This window comes from Cyanistes caeruleus, chromosome 37 (assembly GCF_971803275.1).
Source record: "Cyanistes caeruleus chromosome 37, bCyaCae1.hap1.1, whole genome shotgun sequence".
NCBI lineage: Eukaryota > Metazoa > Chordata > Aves > Passeriformes > Paridae > Cyanistes > Cyanistes caeruleus.
This window is the reverse complement of record NC_141738.1, coordinates 585,041-601,999: the sequence shown is the minus strand read 5'-3', so window position 1 is coordinate 601,999 and position 16,959 is coordinate 585,041. Positions and strand designations below refer to the sequence as shown.

Genomic DNA, 16,959 nt, shown 5'->3' with positions numbered 1-16,959 from the left:
GCCCCTCCCAGTGCTCCCAGTACCCTCCCAGTACCCCCCAGTGCTCTCCCAGTTGATCCCAGTATGCCCCAGTTACTCCCAGTACCCCTCCAGTATCCCCCCAGTTATTCCCAGTACCCCCCCAGTATCCCCCCAGTATCCCCCAGTTACTCCCAGTGCCCCCCAGTATCCCCCCAGTGCCCCTCCCAGTATCCCCCATTACCCCCCAGTACCCTCTACAGTGCTCCCAGTACCCCCCAGTTACTCCCAGTACTCCCCAGTTACTCCCAGTACCCCCCAGTATCCCCCCAGTATCTCCCAGTGCCCCCCCAGTGCTCCCAGTTGCTCCCAGTATCCCCCAGTACCCCCCCAGTACCCCCCAGTATCCCCCCAGTACCCCCCAGTATCCCCCCAGTTACTCCCAGTGCTCTCCCAGTATCTCCCAGTGCCCCCCCAGTTGCTCCAATACCCCCCCAGTATCCCCCAGTACCCCCCCAGTATCCCCCAGTGCCCCCCAGTATCCCCCCAGTATGCCCCAGTTGCTCCCAGTGCTCTCCCAGTGCCCCCCAGTACCCCCCCAGTGCTCCCAGTTACTCCCAGTCCCCCCCAGTCCCCCCCCGCTGACCCCCCCCATTCTCCCGCAGGTTTTGGGGGGCTCTCGGGGGGTCCTGGTGCTGCTGGGGTCGGAATCCCAGTGCTCCCAGTGCCCCCCAGTATCCCCCAGTACCCCCCAGTGCCCCCCAGTACCCCCCAGTACCCCCCAGTACCCCCCCAGTACCCCCCAGTACCCCCCAGTACCCCCCAGTACCCCCCCCAGTACCCCCCAGTGCCCCCCCAGTGCCCTCCCAGTACCCCCCAGTACCCCCCAGTACCCCCCAGTACCCCCCCAGTACCCCCCAGTGCCCCCCCAGTGCCCTCCCAGTACCCCCCAGTACCCCCAGTACCCCCCAGTACCCCCCAGTGCCCTCCCAGTACCCCCAGTACCCCCCCAGTACCCCCAGTGCCCCCCAGTACCCCCCAGTGCCCCCCAGTGCCCCCCCAGTGCCCCCTCAGTGCCCCCCAGTATCCCCAGTACCCCCCCGCTGACCCCCCCCGTTTCCCCCCAGGTTTTGGGGGGCTCTCGGGGGGTCCCTGGCACTGCTGGGGTCAGAATCCCAGTGCTCCCAGTGCCCCCCAGTACCCCCCCAGTCCCCCCAGTATCCCCCCAGTGCCCCCCAGTGCTCCCAGTACCCCCCCAGTGCCCCCCCAGTGCCCCCAATATCCCCAGTCCCCCCTCGCTGACCCCCCCCGTTCCCCCGCAGGTTTTGGGGGGCTCTCGGGGGGTCCCTGGCGCTTCTGGGGTCAGAATCCCAGTGCTCTCACAGTGCCCCCCAGTGTCCCCCAGTACCCCCCCAGTGCTCTCCCAGTGCCCCCCAGTGTTCCAGTACCCCCCCAGTAACCCCCAGTGCCCCCCCAGTGCCCCCCCAGTATCCCCAGTCCCCCCCCGCTGACCCCCCCCCGTTCTCCCGCAGGTTTTGGGGGGCTCTCGGGGGGGTCCCTGGCGCTGCTGGGGTCAGAATCCCAGTGCTCCCAGTGCCCCCCAGTACCCCCCCCAGTACCCCCCCCAGTACCCCCAGTATCCTCCCAGTGCCCCCCACTATCCTCCCAGTATCCCCAGTATCCCAGTCCCCCCCCGCTGACCCCCCCCGTTTCCCCGCAGGTTTTGGGGGGCTCTCGGGGGGTCCCTGGCGCTGCTGGCCTTGGAATTCCTGGGGTTCCTCTCGGGGGTCTCCATGTTCCACCCGGCCCAGAGCCTGGGCTGTATCCTGGGGGTCCCGGGAATGGGGGAGAATCCCGGGAATTGGGGAAAATCCGGGAATTCGGGGGGAAACCGGGAAAACTGGGGGGAAAAACCCGAAAATTGGGGGGGAAATGAGAAAAATTGGGGGGAAATGGCAAAAATTGGGGGAAAATAGCAAAAATTGGGGGGAAAATGGCAAAAACTGGGGAAAATGGCAAAAATTGGGGGAAAAATCCCGAAAATTGGGGGGAAATGGCAAAAATTGGGGGAAAATGGCAAAAATTGGGGGGAAAACCGCGAAAACTGGGGGGGAAATGGCAAAAATTGGGGGAGAAATCCTGAAAATTGGGGGAAAAATCCCGAAAATTGGGGGGGAAATGAGAAAAATTGGGGGGAAAAACCCGAAAATTGGGGGGAAAAACCCGAAAATTGGGGGGGAAATGAGAAAAATTGGGGGAAAAATCCCGAAAATTGGGGGGAAAATCCCGAAAATTGGGGGGAAAATCCCGAAAATTGGGGGGGAAATGGCAAAAATTGGGGGGAAAATCCCGAAAATTGTGGGGGAAATAGCAAAATTGGGGGGAAAACCGCGAAAATTGGGGGAAAACCCCGAAAAATGGGGGGGAAATGGCAAAAATTGGGGGAAAATCCCGAAAATTGGGGGGAAAAACCCGAAAATTGGGGGGGAAATGAGAAAAATTGGGGGAAAAATCCCGAAAATTGGGGTGGAAATCCCGAAAATTGGGGGGAAAATCCCGAAAATTGGGGGGAAATGGCAAAAATTGGGGGGAAAAATCCCGAAAATTGGGGGGGAAATCCCGAAAATTGGGGAAAAGCCCGAAAATTGGGAGGGAAAATGGCGAAAATTGGGGAAAATTCCCAAAACTGGGGGGGAAAAACGCAAAAATTGGGGGGGAAATGCTGAAATTTAGGGGGGAAATCCCGAAAATCGGGGGGGAAAATCCCAAAAACTGGGGGGGAAATCCCAAAAATTGGGGAAAATCCTGAAAATTGGGGGGGAAATCCTGAAAATTGGGAAGGGGGATCCCGAAAATTGGGGAAAAGCCCGAAAATTGGGGGGGGAAATCGCGAAAATTGGGGGGAAATCCTGAAATTTGGGGAAAATTCCCAAAATTGGGGGGGAAATCCCAAAAATTGGGGGGAAAATCCCGAAAATTGGGGGGAAATTTCAAAAAGGGGGAAGAAAAGCTGAAAGTTGGGAAGAAAATCCTGGAATTTGGGAAGGAAAATCCCCAAAACTGGAAGGGAAATCCCGAAAATTGGGGGGAAATCCCGAAAATTGGGAAGGGGGACCCCGAAAATTGGGAAAAATCCCGAAAATTGGGGAAAATCCCGAAAATTGGGAAAAATCCCGAAAATTGGGGAAAATCCCAAAAATTGGGAAAAATCCCGAAAATTGGGGAAAATCCCAAAAATTGGGGGGTGAGGCCAAAATGGGGGAGGGGCTGATCCCGGAATTTTGGGGGATTTGTGGAGGGGGTCCCTGTGGGATTTTTGGGGGTCTCAGTGGGAATTTGGGGAGGGGTCTCAGTGATATTTGGGGGTCTCGATGATAATTTGAGGAGGGGTCTCAGTGGGGTTTGGGGGTCTCAGTGGGGTTTGGGGGTCTCGGTGATAATTTGGGGAGGGGTCTCAGTGATACTTGGGGGTCTCACTGGGGTTTGGGGGGTCTGTGGGATTTTGGGGAGGGGTCTCAGTGGGGTTTGGGGTCTCAGTGGGAATTTGGGGAGGGGTCTCAATGGGGTTTGGGGGTCTCAGTGGGAATTTGGGGGGGTCTGTGGGATTTGGGGAGGGGTCTCAGTGGGATTTTGGGGTCTCAGTGGGATTTGGGGGGTCGGTGGGATTTGGGGAGGGGTCTCGGTGATAATTTGGGGAGGGGTCTCAGTGGGGTTTGGGGTCTCAGTGATATTTTGGGGGTCTCAGTGGGGTTTGGGGGTCTCAGTGGGATTTGGGGAAGGGTCTCAGTGGGATTTGGGGGTCTCACTGGGGTTTGGGGATCTCAGTGGGGTTTGGGGGGTCGGTGGGATTTGGGGAGTGGTCTCAGTGATATTTTGGGGTCTCAGTGGGAATTCGGGGAGGGGTCTCAGTGGGATTTGGGGTCTCAGTGTGATTTGGGGAGGGGTCTCAGTGGGATTTGGGGAGGGGTCTCAGTGGGATTTGGGGTCTCAGTGGGATTTGGGGAGGGGTCTCAGTGGGGTTTGGGGTCTCAGTGGGATTTGGGGAGGGGTCTCAGTGGGATTTGGGGAGGGGTCTCAGTGGGATTTGGGGTCTCAGTGGGATTTGGGGAGGGGTCTCAGTGGGGTTTGGGGTCTCAGTGGGATTTGGGGAGGGGTCTCAGTGGGGTTTGGGGTCTCAGTGGGATTTGGGGAGGGGTCTCAGTGGGATTTTGGGGTCTCAGTGATAATTTGGGGAGGGGTCTCCATTGTTCCGGTCCATTTTCCGACCCCTCCCCAGCGCTGGGCTCTCACGGGGGGGGGTCAGTGTGATTTGGGGAGGGGTCTCAGTGGGGTTTGGGGGGTCAGTGGGATTTGGGGAGGGGTCTCAGTGGGAATTTGGGGAGGGGTCTCCATTGTTCCGGTCCATTTTCCGACCCCTCCCCAGCGCTGGGCTCGCACGGGGGGGGGTCAGTGTGATTTGGGGAGGGGTCTCAGTGGGGTTTGGGGGGTCAGTGTGATTTGGGGAGGGGTCTCAGTGGGATTTGGGGAGGGGTCTCAGTGGGGTTTGGGGGGTCAGTGGGATTTGGGGAGGGGTCTCAGTGGGGTTTGGGGTCTCAGTGATAATTTGGGGAGGGGTCTCAGTGGGATTTGGGGTGTCTGTGGGATTTGGGGAGGGGTCTCAGTGATATTTTGGGGTCTCAGTGATAATTTGGGGAGGGGTCTCCAGTTCCGGTCCATTTTCCGACCCCTCCCCAGCGCTGGGCTCTCACGGGGGGGGGGTCAGTGGGATTTGGGGAGGGGTCTCAGTGGGGTTTGGGGGGTCGGTGGGGTTTGGGGGGTCAGTGGGATTTGGGGAGGGGTCTCAGTGGGAATTTGGGGAGGGGTCTCCATTTCCGGTCCATTTTCCGACCCCTCCCCAGCGCTGGGGTCGCACGGGGGGGCCGCGCTCGGTCTCACCCTGGGTTGGCTCCAGGCCTGGGACGGCCCCGCCCTCTGGGCCGCGCTCGCGCTCAGGTGAGCCCGGGGGTCCCGGGGGGGTTTTGGGGACCCCCCAGACCCTCCCCTGACCCCCCCTGACCCCCCCCCAGTGTCCCCCCGGCCGTGACGGAGCTGCTGCTGCTGGGGCGGGTCCTGCTCTGCCAGAGGGGGGCGCTCTGAGACCCCCCCCGGGACCCCCCCAAACTGCCGGGACCCCCCCGGGACCCCCCAAACTGCCGGGACCCCCCCGGGACCCCCCCAAACTGCCGGGACCCCCCCCGGGACCCCCCCAAACTGCCGGGACCCCCCCCCCAACCTCATCCTGGGGGTCCCCAAAACACCCCGGACCCCCCCAAAGGGTCCCCAGCCTCGTCCTGGGGGTCTCCAAAACCCCCCAGCCCCACCCTGGGGGTCTCCAAAACACCCAGGACCCCCCCAAACCCCCCCCAGCCTCATCCTGGGGGTCCCCAAAACACCCCGGACCCCCCCCAAAGGGTCCCCAAAATCTCCCAGAACCCCCCCCAAGGGTCCCCAGAACTCCCCGGCCTCATCCCTGGGGGTCCCCAAAATCCCCCCAAAGGTCTCCCAAGGGACCCCCGAACCCCCCGCAAGGGACCCCAAAATCTCCCAGCCCCACCCTGGGGGTCCCCAAAACCCCCCAGCCCCACCCTGGGGGTCCCCAAAACCCCCCCAAGGGTCCCCAAACCCCCCCAAGGGTCCCCCAATCCCCCCCCAGGGGACCCCAAAATCCCCCAGCCCCACCCTGGGGGTCCCCAAAACCCCCCCAAGGGTCCCCAAACCCCCCCAAGGGTCCCCCAATCCCCCCCAGGGGTCCCCAAAGGCTCCGAGGGTCCCCAACCCCCCCAAATTTTTCAATAAATTCCAATTCTGGCGCGAAAACCACCCGTGGCCACGCCCCCTGATGCAAATGAGCGCCGCGGGGCACGCTGGGAGCAAAACGCGGCCTCGTTTTGGGGCGGGGGTCGCCCCAGAGGGGGAAATTTCGGGGTGGGGGAGGGGTCGAAATGGGGGGGGGGGGAGGGGCTGCGGGGAGGTTTGGAGGTCCCAAAAGCCGCCCCTCCCCCCCCACCGAGGGTCCCCAAAATTTGTGACCCTCCCCCTCCCCCAGCCGAAGAGGTTTGGGGGGGGGGGGGGGGTCCCCAAACTTCCGGAACCTTCCCCAAATCCCCTCCCCCACCCCCCGACACCCCCGGGGGTCTCCCTGACCCCTCCCCCCCAGCCTCATCCTTGGGATCCCCAAAACCTCCCGGGGGGGGGTCCCCAAAATCCCCCCAGGCCCCTCCCCTCCCCCCCTCACCCCTCCCCCTCCCCCCCGCCCCCTCCTTGGTGTCCCAACCCCTCCCCCACCCCGTTAAATCCCGTTTTTAGCGCGAAAACACCGCCCTGGCCACGCCCCTCATGCAAATGAGCGCCGCGGTGCACCCTGGGAGCGAAACCGCGCGGGGTTTCGGGGGGTCGCTCCCCGGGGGGGCGGAATTTTGGGGTGGGGGTGGGGGCGGCGGGGGAGGGGGAGGGGCGGGGTTGGGGGAGGGGTCCCGGGAGGGGTCGCGGGGGGGGTCGCGGTGACCTCGGTGGGGGAGGGGAGGGCTGGGATCCCCGCTCGGGGGGGAGGGGCGGTATCGTCAGTGCGGTACATCCTGACCTGCCCCGCACACGCGGGCAGCACGTGATGAGCGCGGCGTGATGACGTCAGTGATTACGTCAGACGCGGGGCGCGGGCCGCGCAACAACGGCCCGCGCTGCCATTGACTCTGACTGCGCCTGCGCGGGGCAAAGAGGCGGGAAAAACCGCGGGGTCACGTGAGCGCCTTCTGTGCGCGTGACTTCCTGACATGGTGACGTAACCGGTTTAAAGTGGTTTGTACTGGTTTACACTGGTTTATACAGGTGTAAACTGGTTTATGCTGGTTTGCACTGGTTTGTATTAGCGCATACTGGTTTGAACTGGTTTACACTGGTTTATACTGGTTTGTATTGGTTCATACTGGTTTGAACTGGTTTACACTGGTTTATACTGGTTTGTATTGGCTCATACTGGTTTGAACTGGTTTACACTGGTTTATACTGGTTTGTATTGGCTCATACTGGTTTAAACTGGTTTACACTGGTTTATACTGGTTTGTATTAGCTCATACTGGTTTGAACTGGTTTACACTGGTTTATACTGGTTTGTATTGGTTCATACTGGTTTGAACTGGTTTACACTGGTTTATACTGGTTTGTATTAGCTCATACTGGTTTGTACTGGTTTATACTGGTTTGTATTGGCTCGTACTGGTTTGTATCAGTTCATACTGGTCTATACTGGTTTATACTGGTTTGTATTGGCTCGTACTGGTTTGTATCAGTTCATACTGGTCTATACTGGTTTATACTGGTTTGTATTGGCTCGTACTGGTTTGTATCAGTTCATACTGGTCTATACTGGTTTATACTGGTTTGTATTGGCTCGTACTGGTTTGTATCAGTTCATACTGGTCTATACTGGTTTATACTGGTTTGTATTGGCTCGTACTGGTTTGTATCAGTTCATACTGGTCTATACTGGTTTATACTGGTTTGTATTGGCTTGTACTGGTTTACACTGGTTTATACGGGCTTATGCTGGTTTGTACCGGTTCATACTGGTTTGTACTGGTTTACACTGGTTTATACAGGTTTAAACTGGTTTACACTGGTTTGCACTGGTTTGTATTAGCTCATACTGGTTTGAACTGGTTTACACTGGTTTGCATTAGCTCATACTGGTTTGAACTGGTTTACACTGGTTTGTATTGGCTCATACTGGTTTACGCTGGTTTATACTGGATTAAGCTGGTTTATGCTGGTTTGTTCTGGTTTCCACTGGTTTGTGTTAGTTTGTACTGATTTAAACTGGTTTATACTGGTTTGTACTGGTCCATCCCAGTGTCTGTTTGTCCATCCCTGTGTCCATCCCTGTGTCCGTCCTTGTGTCCATCCCTGTGTCCGTTTGTCCATCCCTGTGTCCATGTCCCACCCCCATGTCCATCTGTCCAGCCCTGAGTCCATCCTTGTGTCCATCTGTCCATCCCTGTGTCCATCCCTTTGTCTGTGTCCATCCCAGTGTCCGTTTGTCCATCCCCGTGTCCGTTTGTCCCTGTGTCCATCCCAGTGTCCATTTGTCCCTGTGTCCATCTGTCCATCCCCGTGTCCGTTTGTCCATCCCTGTGTCCATGTCCCACCCCTATGTCCATCCCTGTGTCTGTTTGTCCGTGTCCACCCCCTTGTCCATCCCCGTGTCCATCCCTGTGTCCATCCCAGCGTCCATTTGTCCATCCCCGTGTCCGTTTGTCCATCCCTGTGTCCATCCCTGTGTCCATCCTTGTGTCCATTCCAGTGTCCATCTGTCCATCCCTGTGTCCATCCCTGTGTCCATCCCAGTGTCCATCTGTCCATCCCTGTGTCCATCCCAGTCAGTGTCCATTTGTCCATCCCTCTGTCCATTTGTCCCTGTGTCCATCTGTGTCCACCCCAATGTCCATCCCTGTGTCCACTGCCATGTCTGTTTGTCCATCCCCGTGTCCATGTCCCACCCCCATGTCCATCCCAGTGTCCATCTGTCCAGCCCTGTGTCCATTCCTTTGTCCATCCCTCTGTCCATTTGTCCCTGTGTCCATCTGTCCATCCCCATGTCCATCCCTGTGTCCATCTGTGTCCATCCCTGTGTCCATCTGTCCACCCCAATGTCCATCCCCATGTCCATCCCTGTGTCCGTTTGTCCATCTGTGTCCATCCCCCATGTCCATCCCTGTGTCCATTGCCATGTCCGTTTGTCCATCCCCGTGTCCATTTGTCCCTTTGTCCATCCCCGTGTCCATCCGTGTGTCCATCCCCGTGTCCGTCTGTCCATCCCCATGTCCGTTTGTCCATCCCTGTGTCCACCCCAATGTCCATCCCCGTGTCCATCCTTGTGTCCGTTTGTCCATCTGTGTCCATCCCTTTGTCTGTGTCCATCCCCATGTCCATCCGAGTGTCCGTTTGTCCATCCCCGTGTCCATCCCTGTTTCTATCCCCATGTCCATCCCAGTGTCCGTTTGTCCACCCCAATGTCCATCCCTGTGTCCATCCCTGTGTCCATCTGTGTCCATCCCCATGTCCATCCTTATGTCCATTGCCATGTCCGTTTGTCCATCCCCATGTCCATCCCAGTGTCCATTTGTCCATCCCCGTGTCCATTTGTCCATCCCTGTGTCCATCTGTCCACCCCAATGTCCATCCTTGTGTCCATCCCTGTGTCCGTTTGTCCATCCCCGTGTCCATCCCTGTGTCCATCCCAGTGTCCATTTGTCCATCCCTGTGTCCGTTTGTCCCTGTGTCCATCTGTCCACCCCAATGTCCATCCCCGTGTCCATCCCCGTGTCCGTTTGTCCATCCCCGTGTCCCCCTGGAGGAGCGGGGGAAGTTTCGTGGAGTTTGGGGTGGATTTGGGGGAGTTTTGGATGGAATTTGAGGAGTTTTGGGTGGAATTTGAGGAGTTTTGGGTGGATTTTGAGGAGTTTTGGGTGGATTTTGAGGAATTCTGTGCAGATTTTGGGGAGTTTTGGGTGGAATTTGAGGAATTTTGAGGAATTCTGGGCAGATTTTGGGGACTTTTGGGCCGATTTTGAGGAATTTTGGGGAATTCCATGCAGATTTTGGGGAGTTTTGGGTGGACTTTGAGGAATTTTGGGGAATTCCATGCGGATTTTGAGGAGTTTTGGGTGGAATTTGAGGAATTTTGGGTGGATTTTGGGGAGTTTTGGGCCGATTTTGAGGAATTTTGGGGAATTCCATGCGGATTTTGGGGAGTTCTGGGCAGATTTTGGGGAGTTTTGAGGGAATTTGAGGAGTTTTGGATGGAATTTGTGGAATTTTTGGCAGATTTTGGGGAGTTTCGGGCCGATTTTAAGGAGTTTTGGGTGGATTTTGAGGAATTTTGGGGAATTCTGTGCAGATTTTGAGGAGTTTTGGGTGGAATTTGAGGAATTTTGGGTGGATTTTGAGGAATTCTGTGCAGATTTTGGGGAGTTTTGGGTGGAATTTGAGGAGTTTTGGGTGGATTTTGAGGAATTTTGGGGAATTCTGTGCAGATTTTGAGGAGTTTTGGGTGGAATTTGAGGAGTTTTGGGTGGATTTTGAGGAATTTTGGGGAATTCTGTGCAGATTTTGAGGAGTTTTGGGTGGAATTTGAGGAATTTTGGGTGGATTTTGAGGAATTCTGTGCAGATTTTGGGGAGTTTTGGGTGGAATTTGAGGAGTTTTGGGTGGATTTTGAGGAATTTTGGGGAATTCCATGCAGATTTTGGGGAGTTTTGGGTGGAATTTGAGGAGTTTTGGGTGGATTTTGAGGAATTCTGTGCAGATTTTGGGGAGTTTTGGGTGGATTTTGAGGAATTCTGGGCAGATTTTGGGGAGTTTTGGGCAGATTTTGGGGAGTTTTGAGGGAATTTGAGGAGTTTTGGGTGGAATTTGAGGAATTTTGGGAGGATTTTGGGGAGTTTCGGGTGGATTTTGGGGAATTTTGGGCCGATTTTGAGGAATTTTGAGGAATTCCATGCAGATTTTGGGGAGTTTTGGGTGGAATTTGAGGAATTTTGGGGAATTCCATGCAGATTTTGGGGAGTTTTGGGTGGAATTTGAGGAATTTTGAGGAATTCCATGCGGGTTTTGGGGAGTTTTGGGTGAATTTTGGGGAATTTTGGGTTTCTTTCCCCCTGGAAACGATTCCCGAATTTCCCAAAGCCCTCGGGAGCGGCCGGAGCCGGGCGGTGCCACCGGGACGGGGAAGTGACGTCACCGAATTCCAGAAAATTCCAGAAAATTAAAAAAAAAAAAAAATCCAGAAAATTCCAGAAAATTAAAAAAAAAAAATAAATAAATACAGAAAACAAAAGAAATTATTAAAAAAAAAATCCAAAAAATTCCAGAAAATTCAAGAAAATTTCCAGAAAATTCAAAAAAATTCCAAAAATGGTTTTAATTGTCACGCAGTCACCGACTCCCAGTATCCCCCAGTATATCCCAGTACCCCCAATTCCCATTCCCAGTGCTCCCAGTGCCCCCAGTTACCCATTCCCAGTATCCCCAGTATCCCCAGTGACCCATTCCCAGCGCTCCCAGTACCCCCAGTCACCCATTCCCAGTACCCCCAGTACCCCCAGTTACCCATTCCCAGTGCTCCCAGTGCTCCCAGTTACCCATTCCCAGTACTCCCAGTGCTCCCAGTTACCCATTCCCAGCGCTCCCAGTGCCCCCAGTTACCCATTCCCAGTGCTCCCAGTATCCCCAGTTACCCATTCCCAGTTCCCCCAGTACACCCGGCGTACACCCGGTAGCGGTGGTTGAGCCGGGGGTGCCCGTGGATGCCGTAGCGCGTCCCCAGCGCTCCCAGTTACCCATTCCCAGTGTTCCCAGTATCCCCAGTTCCCATTCCCAGTACCCCCAGTATCCCCAGTTACCCATTCCCAGTGCTCCCAGTACCCCCAGTACCCCCAGTTACCCATTCCCAGTGCTCCCAGTGCTCCCAGTTACCCATTCCCAGTACTCCCAGTGCTCCCAGTTACCCATTCCCAGCGCTCCCAGTGCCCCCAGTTACCCATTCCCAGTGCTCCCAGTATCCCCAGTTACCCATTCCCAGTTCCCCCAGTACACCCGGCGTACACCCGGTAGCGGTGGTTGAGCCGGGGGTGCCCGTGGATGCCGTAGCGCGTCCCCAGCGCTCCCAGTGCCCCCAGTTACCCATTCCCAGTTCCCCCAGTATCCCCAGTTACCCATTCCCAGTGCTCCCAGTACCCCCAGTTACCCATTCCCAGTGCTCCCAGTGCCCCCAGTATCCCCAGTTCCCATTCCCAGTGCCCCCAGTCACCCATTCCCAGTGCCCCCAGTACACCCGGCGTACACCCGGTAGCGGTGGTTGAGCCGGGGGTGCCCGTGGATGCCGTAGCGCGTCCCCAGCGCTCCCAGTGCTCCCAGTTACCCATTCCCAGTATCCCCAGTATCCCCAGTTACCCATTCCCAGTACCCCCAGTGCTCCCAGTCACCCATTCCCAGTGCTCCCAGTATCCCCAGTTACCCATTCCCAGTGCTCCCAGTACCCCCAGTTACCCATTCCCAGTATCCCCAGTATCCCCAGTTACCCATTCCCAGTACCCCCAGTACACCCGGCGTACACCCGGTAGCGGTGGTTGAGCCGGGGGTGCCCGTGGATGCCGTAGCGCGTCCCCAGCGCTCCCAGTGCTCCCAGTTACCCATTCCCAGTGCTCCCAGTATCCCCAGTTACCCATTCCCAGTACCCCCAGTTACCCATTCCCAGTACTCCCAGTGCCCCCAGTACACCCGGCGTACACCCGGTAGCGGTGGTTGAGCCGGGGGTGCCCGTGGATGCCGTAGCGCGTCCCCAGCGCTCCCTGGGCGCGGCTGCTGCCGTAGAAGACGCGGCGCACGCGGGCGTGCAGCAGCGCCATGGCGCACAGCGCGCACGGCTCCCGCGTCACGAACACGTCGCAGCCGCGCAGCAGGTAACCCCCCGTGACGTCATCGCCGGCGACGTCGTCGCCGACGGCGGTGACGTCATCGGCGGCGCCCACCTCGGCCGCCCCCGGGATCACGTGACCCGTCAGGTCCAGGGGGACGGCGCCCAGGGAGGCGGCGAAGTCGTCAAGACGGCGGATGACGTCATCGTGACACCTTGTGACGTCATCGTGAGCCCCTCTGACGTCATCATTACACCTCATGACGTCATCGTGACCCCTTATGGTGTCATCATTACCAGCAATGACGTCATCGCGACCCCTTATAACATCGCTGTGACCTCTTATGACGTCATCGTGACCCCTTATGACGTCATCGCGACCCCTTGTGACATCACTGTGATCACTCATGACATCGTCATGATCCCTCATGACGTCACCATGACTACTTATGACATCATTAACCGTTATGACGTCATCATGGTGGTTTATGACGTCATCACGACCCCTTATTATGTCAGCATGACTGGCGATGACGTCATTGTGATGGCTTATGATGGCGGTGGTGGTGACGTCATTGCGGTCGCCGATGACGTCATCGTCCCCAAACCTGGCGACCTTGGCCCCGACGCCGCCGTCGTCGTCCCCGGGGTGTCCCCGCCGCCGCCGCGCCCTCCCCGTGACGTCACTGTCCTCAGCGATGACGTCACCACGCTGTCCCTGACCACGTGATGCCCTCCCCGTGACGTCACCGTCCTCAGCGATGACGTCACCGCGCTGTCCCTGACCACGTGATGCCCTCCCCGTGACATCATCACCCCTCCCCATGACGTCACCACCTCTACCCATGACGTCACCCCCGCTCCCAGCGACGTCACCGCCCTTCCCGATGATGTCAGCGCCCCTCCCCATGACATCACCACCCCCAGTGCTGACATCACCCCTCTCAGCTATGACATCACCGCCCCTCCTCATGACGTCACTCCCCTTCCCTATGACATCACCACCCTTCCCCACGACATCACCCCCGCTCCCGGTGATGTCACCGCCCCTCCCGATGACATCACCCCTGCTCCCGATGACGTCACCCCCGCTCCTGATGACGTCACCGCCCCTCCCGATGACGCCATTCCCACTCCTGGTGATGTCACCGCCCCTCCCAATGACATCATTCCCACTCCTGGTGACGTCACCGCCCCTCCCAGTGATGTCACCACCACTCCCGGTGACATCACTGCCCCTCCCAATGACATCATTCCCACTCCCGGTGACGTCACCGCCCCTCCCAATGATATCACCGCCCCTCCCGGTGACGTCACCGCCCCTCCCGCTGACGTCACCCCTCCCGGTGCCGTCCCCGCGCCGTCTCTCTCTGGCGGCGCGGCCGATGCAGTCGATGGCGGCGTGCCGCAGCGGGTGTCGCCCGTCCCCGCTCTCCCCTCTCCGGTCCCAGCCCACGGCCAACACCCGCCCGCTGCGGGGGTCCAGCGCCGCCGCCCCCGCCCCGCGCCCCGCGCCCGCCGCCCGCGCCACCGCCATGGCCGCCCGCGCCAGCCGTGCCTCGCGCCGCGACAGCGCCGGGGGAACCGGCACCGGCACCGGGGCCCGGCGCCACCACGGCCACAAACCCCCGGCCGCCGCCGCCGCCGACTCGGCACCCGGAGCGGGGACGCGGCCGGGAAGGCGGACGCGGAACGGGGTACCCAGAACAGGCGGAGCAACAGGCGGAAAGAGCGCGGAGCGAACGGCGGGCGGCCAGCGGATACCACCGGGGACACCGGGACAGGTGGCACTGGTGGCACTGGTGGCACCGGTACTGGTGGTACTGGAGTCACCGGTACTGGTTGTACTGGTGTCACTGGTACTGGTGGTACTGGTGTCACTGGTAGTGGTGGGACCGGTGACACCGGTGGTGCTGGTGCCAGTGGTACTGGTGTCACTGGTGGTACTGGTGCTGTTGGTACTGGTGGCACTGGTGTCACTGGGACTGGTGGTACTGGTGGTACTGGTAGCTCCGATACTGGTGTTACTGGTATTGGTGGTACTGGTGGCACTGGTGTCACTGGGACCGGTGGTACCGGTGGTTCTGGTGCTGGTGGTACTGGTGGTACCGGTGTCACTGGTGGTACTGGTGTCACTGGTACCGGTGGTACTGGTAGTTCCGATACTGGTGTTACTGGTATTGGTGGTACTGGTGTCACTGGGACTGGTGGTACCGGTGGTTCTGGTGCTGGTGGTACCGGTGGTACCGGTGTCACTGGTGGTACTGGAATCACTGGTACCGGTTGCACTGGGGTTACTGGTACTGATGGCTCTGGTACCGGTGGTACCGGTGGTACCGGTGGTACTGGTGGTACCGGTACCGGTGGTACTGGTGGTACCGGTAGCACTGCAGCCACTGGTACTGGTGGTACTGGTGGTACTGGTGGCAGAGATGTCACTGGTACTGGTGGTACCGGTGGTACTGGAGCCACTGGTACTGGTGGTACTGGTGATACCGGTGTCAGTGGTACCGGTAGCCCTCATACTGGTGTTACTGGTGGTACTGGTTCCACCGGTAGCAGAGGCGTCACTGGTGGTCCTGCTGTCACTGGTACCGGTTGTACTGGTGGTACTGGTTGTACTGGTGTCACTGGTACCGGTGTCACTGGTACTGGTTGTACTGGTGGTCCCCATGGGCATGCTGGTACTGGTGTTACTGGTGTTACTGGTGTTACTGGTACTGCTTGTACTGGTGTCACTGGTCCTGCTGTCACTGGTACCGGTTGTACTGGTGTCACTGGTTGTACTGGTGTCACTGGTCCTGCTGTCACTGGTACCGGTTGTACTGGTGTCACTGGTTGTACTGGTGTCACTGGTCCTGCTGTCACTGGTACCGGTTGTACTGGTGTCACTGGTTGTACTGGTGGTACTGGTACCGGTGTCACTGGTACTGGTTATACTGGCAGTACCGGTTATACTGGTATCACTGGTACTGGTTATGCTGGTGGTACTGGTGTTACTGGTGGTACTGGTTTTACTGGTGGTACTGGTGGTACTGGTGTTACTGGTGTTACTGGTTTTACTGGTGGTACCGGTCCATTTTTCAGCCCCGGGGGTCGCGGTGACGTAATCGGTGACGTAATCGGTGACGTCATCATCGACGGTGATGTAATCGATGGGGGTCCCATCGCCTGCGCCCAGGGACACCAGTGAGACCAGTAAGGGCTCCCAGTGAAACCAGTAACGGCTCCCAGTGAAACCAGTAACGGCTCCCAGTGCTCCCAGTAACGGCCCCCAGTGAGACCAGTAACGGCCCCCAGTGAGACCAGTAACCCCCCAGTGAGACCAGTAAGGGCTCCCAGTGAAACCAGTAACGGCTCCCAGTGCTCCCAGTAACGGCTCCCAGTGAGACCAGTAACCCCCCAGTGAGACCAGTAACCCCAGTGACCTCCCAGTCCCTCCCAGTCCCCTTCCAGTCCCTCCCAGTCCCCTTCCAGTCCCTCCCAGTCCCCTCCCAGTCCCCCCCAGTCCCTCCCAGTCCCCCCCAGTCCCTCCCAGTCCCTCCCAGTCCCTCCCAGTCCCCTCCCAGTCCCCCCCAGTCCCTCCCAGTCCCTCCCAGTCCCTCCCAGTCCCCCCCCATTCCCCTCCCAGTCCCTCCCAGTCCCTCCCAGTCCCTCCCAGTCCCTCCCAGTCCATCCCAGTCCCTCCCAGTCCCCCCCATTCCCCTCCCAGTCCCTCCCCAGTCCCTCCCAGTCCCTCCCAGTCCCTCCCAGTCCCCCCCAGTCCCCTCCCAGTCCATCCCAGTCCCTCCCAGTCCCCCCCAGTCCCCCCCAGTCCCCTCCCAGTCCATCCCAGTCCCCCCCAGTCCCTCCCAGTCCCTCCCAGTCCCTCCCAGTCCCCCCCAGTCCCCCCCAGTCCCTCCCAGTCCCTCCCATTCCCATCCCAGTCCCCCCCCATTCCCATCCCAGTCCCTCCCAGTCCCTCCCAGTCCCTCCCAGTCCCTCCCATTCCCCTCCCAGTCCCTCCCATTCCCATCCCAGTCCCTCCCAGTCGCTCCCAGTCCCCCCAGTACCGTGGGGGGGGTCGAGGCTCAGCAGTAGCTCCGCCCCCCCGGGCCCCGCCCGGACCCGTTTGAGGTGGGGCAGGTGGGGGAGGGGCGGCAGCTCCCGCAGCAGCCGCGGGGTCTCCCGGGGGAGCAGCAGGGGCGCCGCCCATCCCCCCAGCACCGGCAGGCCCCGCCCCCGCCCCTCCCCCCACCAGGGCACGGCGCGAGGGGGGGGAGGGGAGGGGGGGAGCGGCCCCTCCCCCACCTGCGGCATCGACCTGGGGAGAGGGGGAGGGGCTGAGAGGGGGAGGGGCTGAGAGGGGGAGGGGTGAGAGGGGGGAGGGGTGAGAGGGGGGAGGGGTGAGAGGGGGAGGGGTGAGAGGGGGAGGGGCTGAGAGGGGGAGGGGCTGAGAGGGGGAGGGGTGAGAGGGGGAGGGGTGAGAGGGGGAGGGGTGAGAGGGGGAGGGGTGAGAGGGGGAGGGGCTGAGATGGGGAGGGGCTGAGAGGGGGAGGGGCTGAAAGGGGGAG

General features: G+C 59.2%; 2 protein-coding genes and 1 non-coding gene across 3 annotated transcripts in view; 2 read left to right on the top strand and 1 right to left on the bottom strand.

Annotated features, from left to right (window-relative positions):
- Positions 1-5,837, top strand: part of LOC147647465 (uncharacterized) — a 6,558-nt gene extending 721 nt beyond the window's left edge. The window contains exons 2-4 of the mRNA XM_086871702.1: positions 1,587-1,779; positions 4,857-4,950; positions 5,025-5,837. Of these exons, the coding sequence (XP_086727828.1) occupies positions 1,587-1,779; positions 4,857-4,950; positions 5,025-5,837 (1,100 nt within the window). The remainder of the gene's footprint in view (positions 1-1,586; positions 1,780-4,856; positions 4,951-5,024) is intronic.
- A 717-nt stretch (positions 5,838-6,554) lies between these two features.
- On the top strand, positions 6,555-6,691 carry LOC111943203 (U8 small nucleolar RNA). Its single transcript, XR_002870829.2, has one exon. It is a non-coding gene; the product is annotated as a U8 small nucleolar RNA (small nucleolar RNA).
- A 5,542-nt stretch (positions 6,692-12,233) lies between these two features.
- Positions 12,234-16,735, bottom strand: LOC111944932 (adenosine deaminase tRNA specific 3). Its single transcript, XM_086871700.1, has 2 exons — positions 16,459-16,735; positions 12,234-15,577 (listed from the first exon to the last, which is right to left on the bottom strand). Exons 1-2 carry the CDS (start codon positions 16,703-16,705, stop codon positions 12,234-12,236), a joined length of 3,591 nt encoding a protein of 1,196 aa, XP_086727826.1. The 5' UTR covers positions 16,706-16,735.
- Positions 16,736-16,959: the final 224 nt, after the last annotated feature.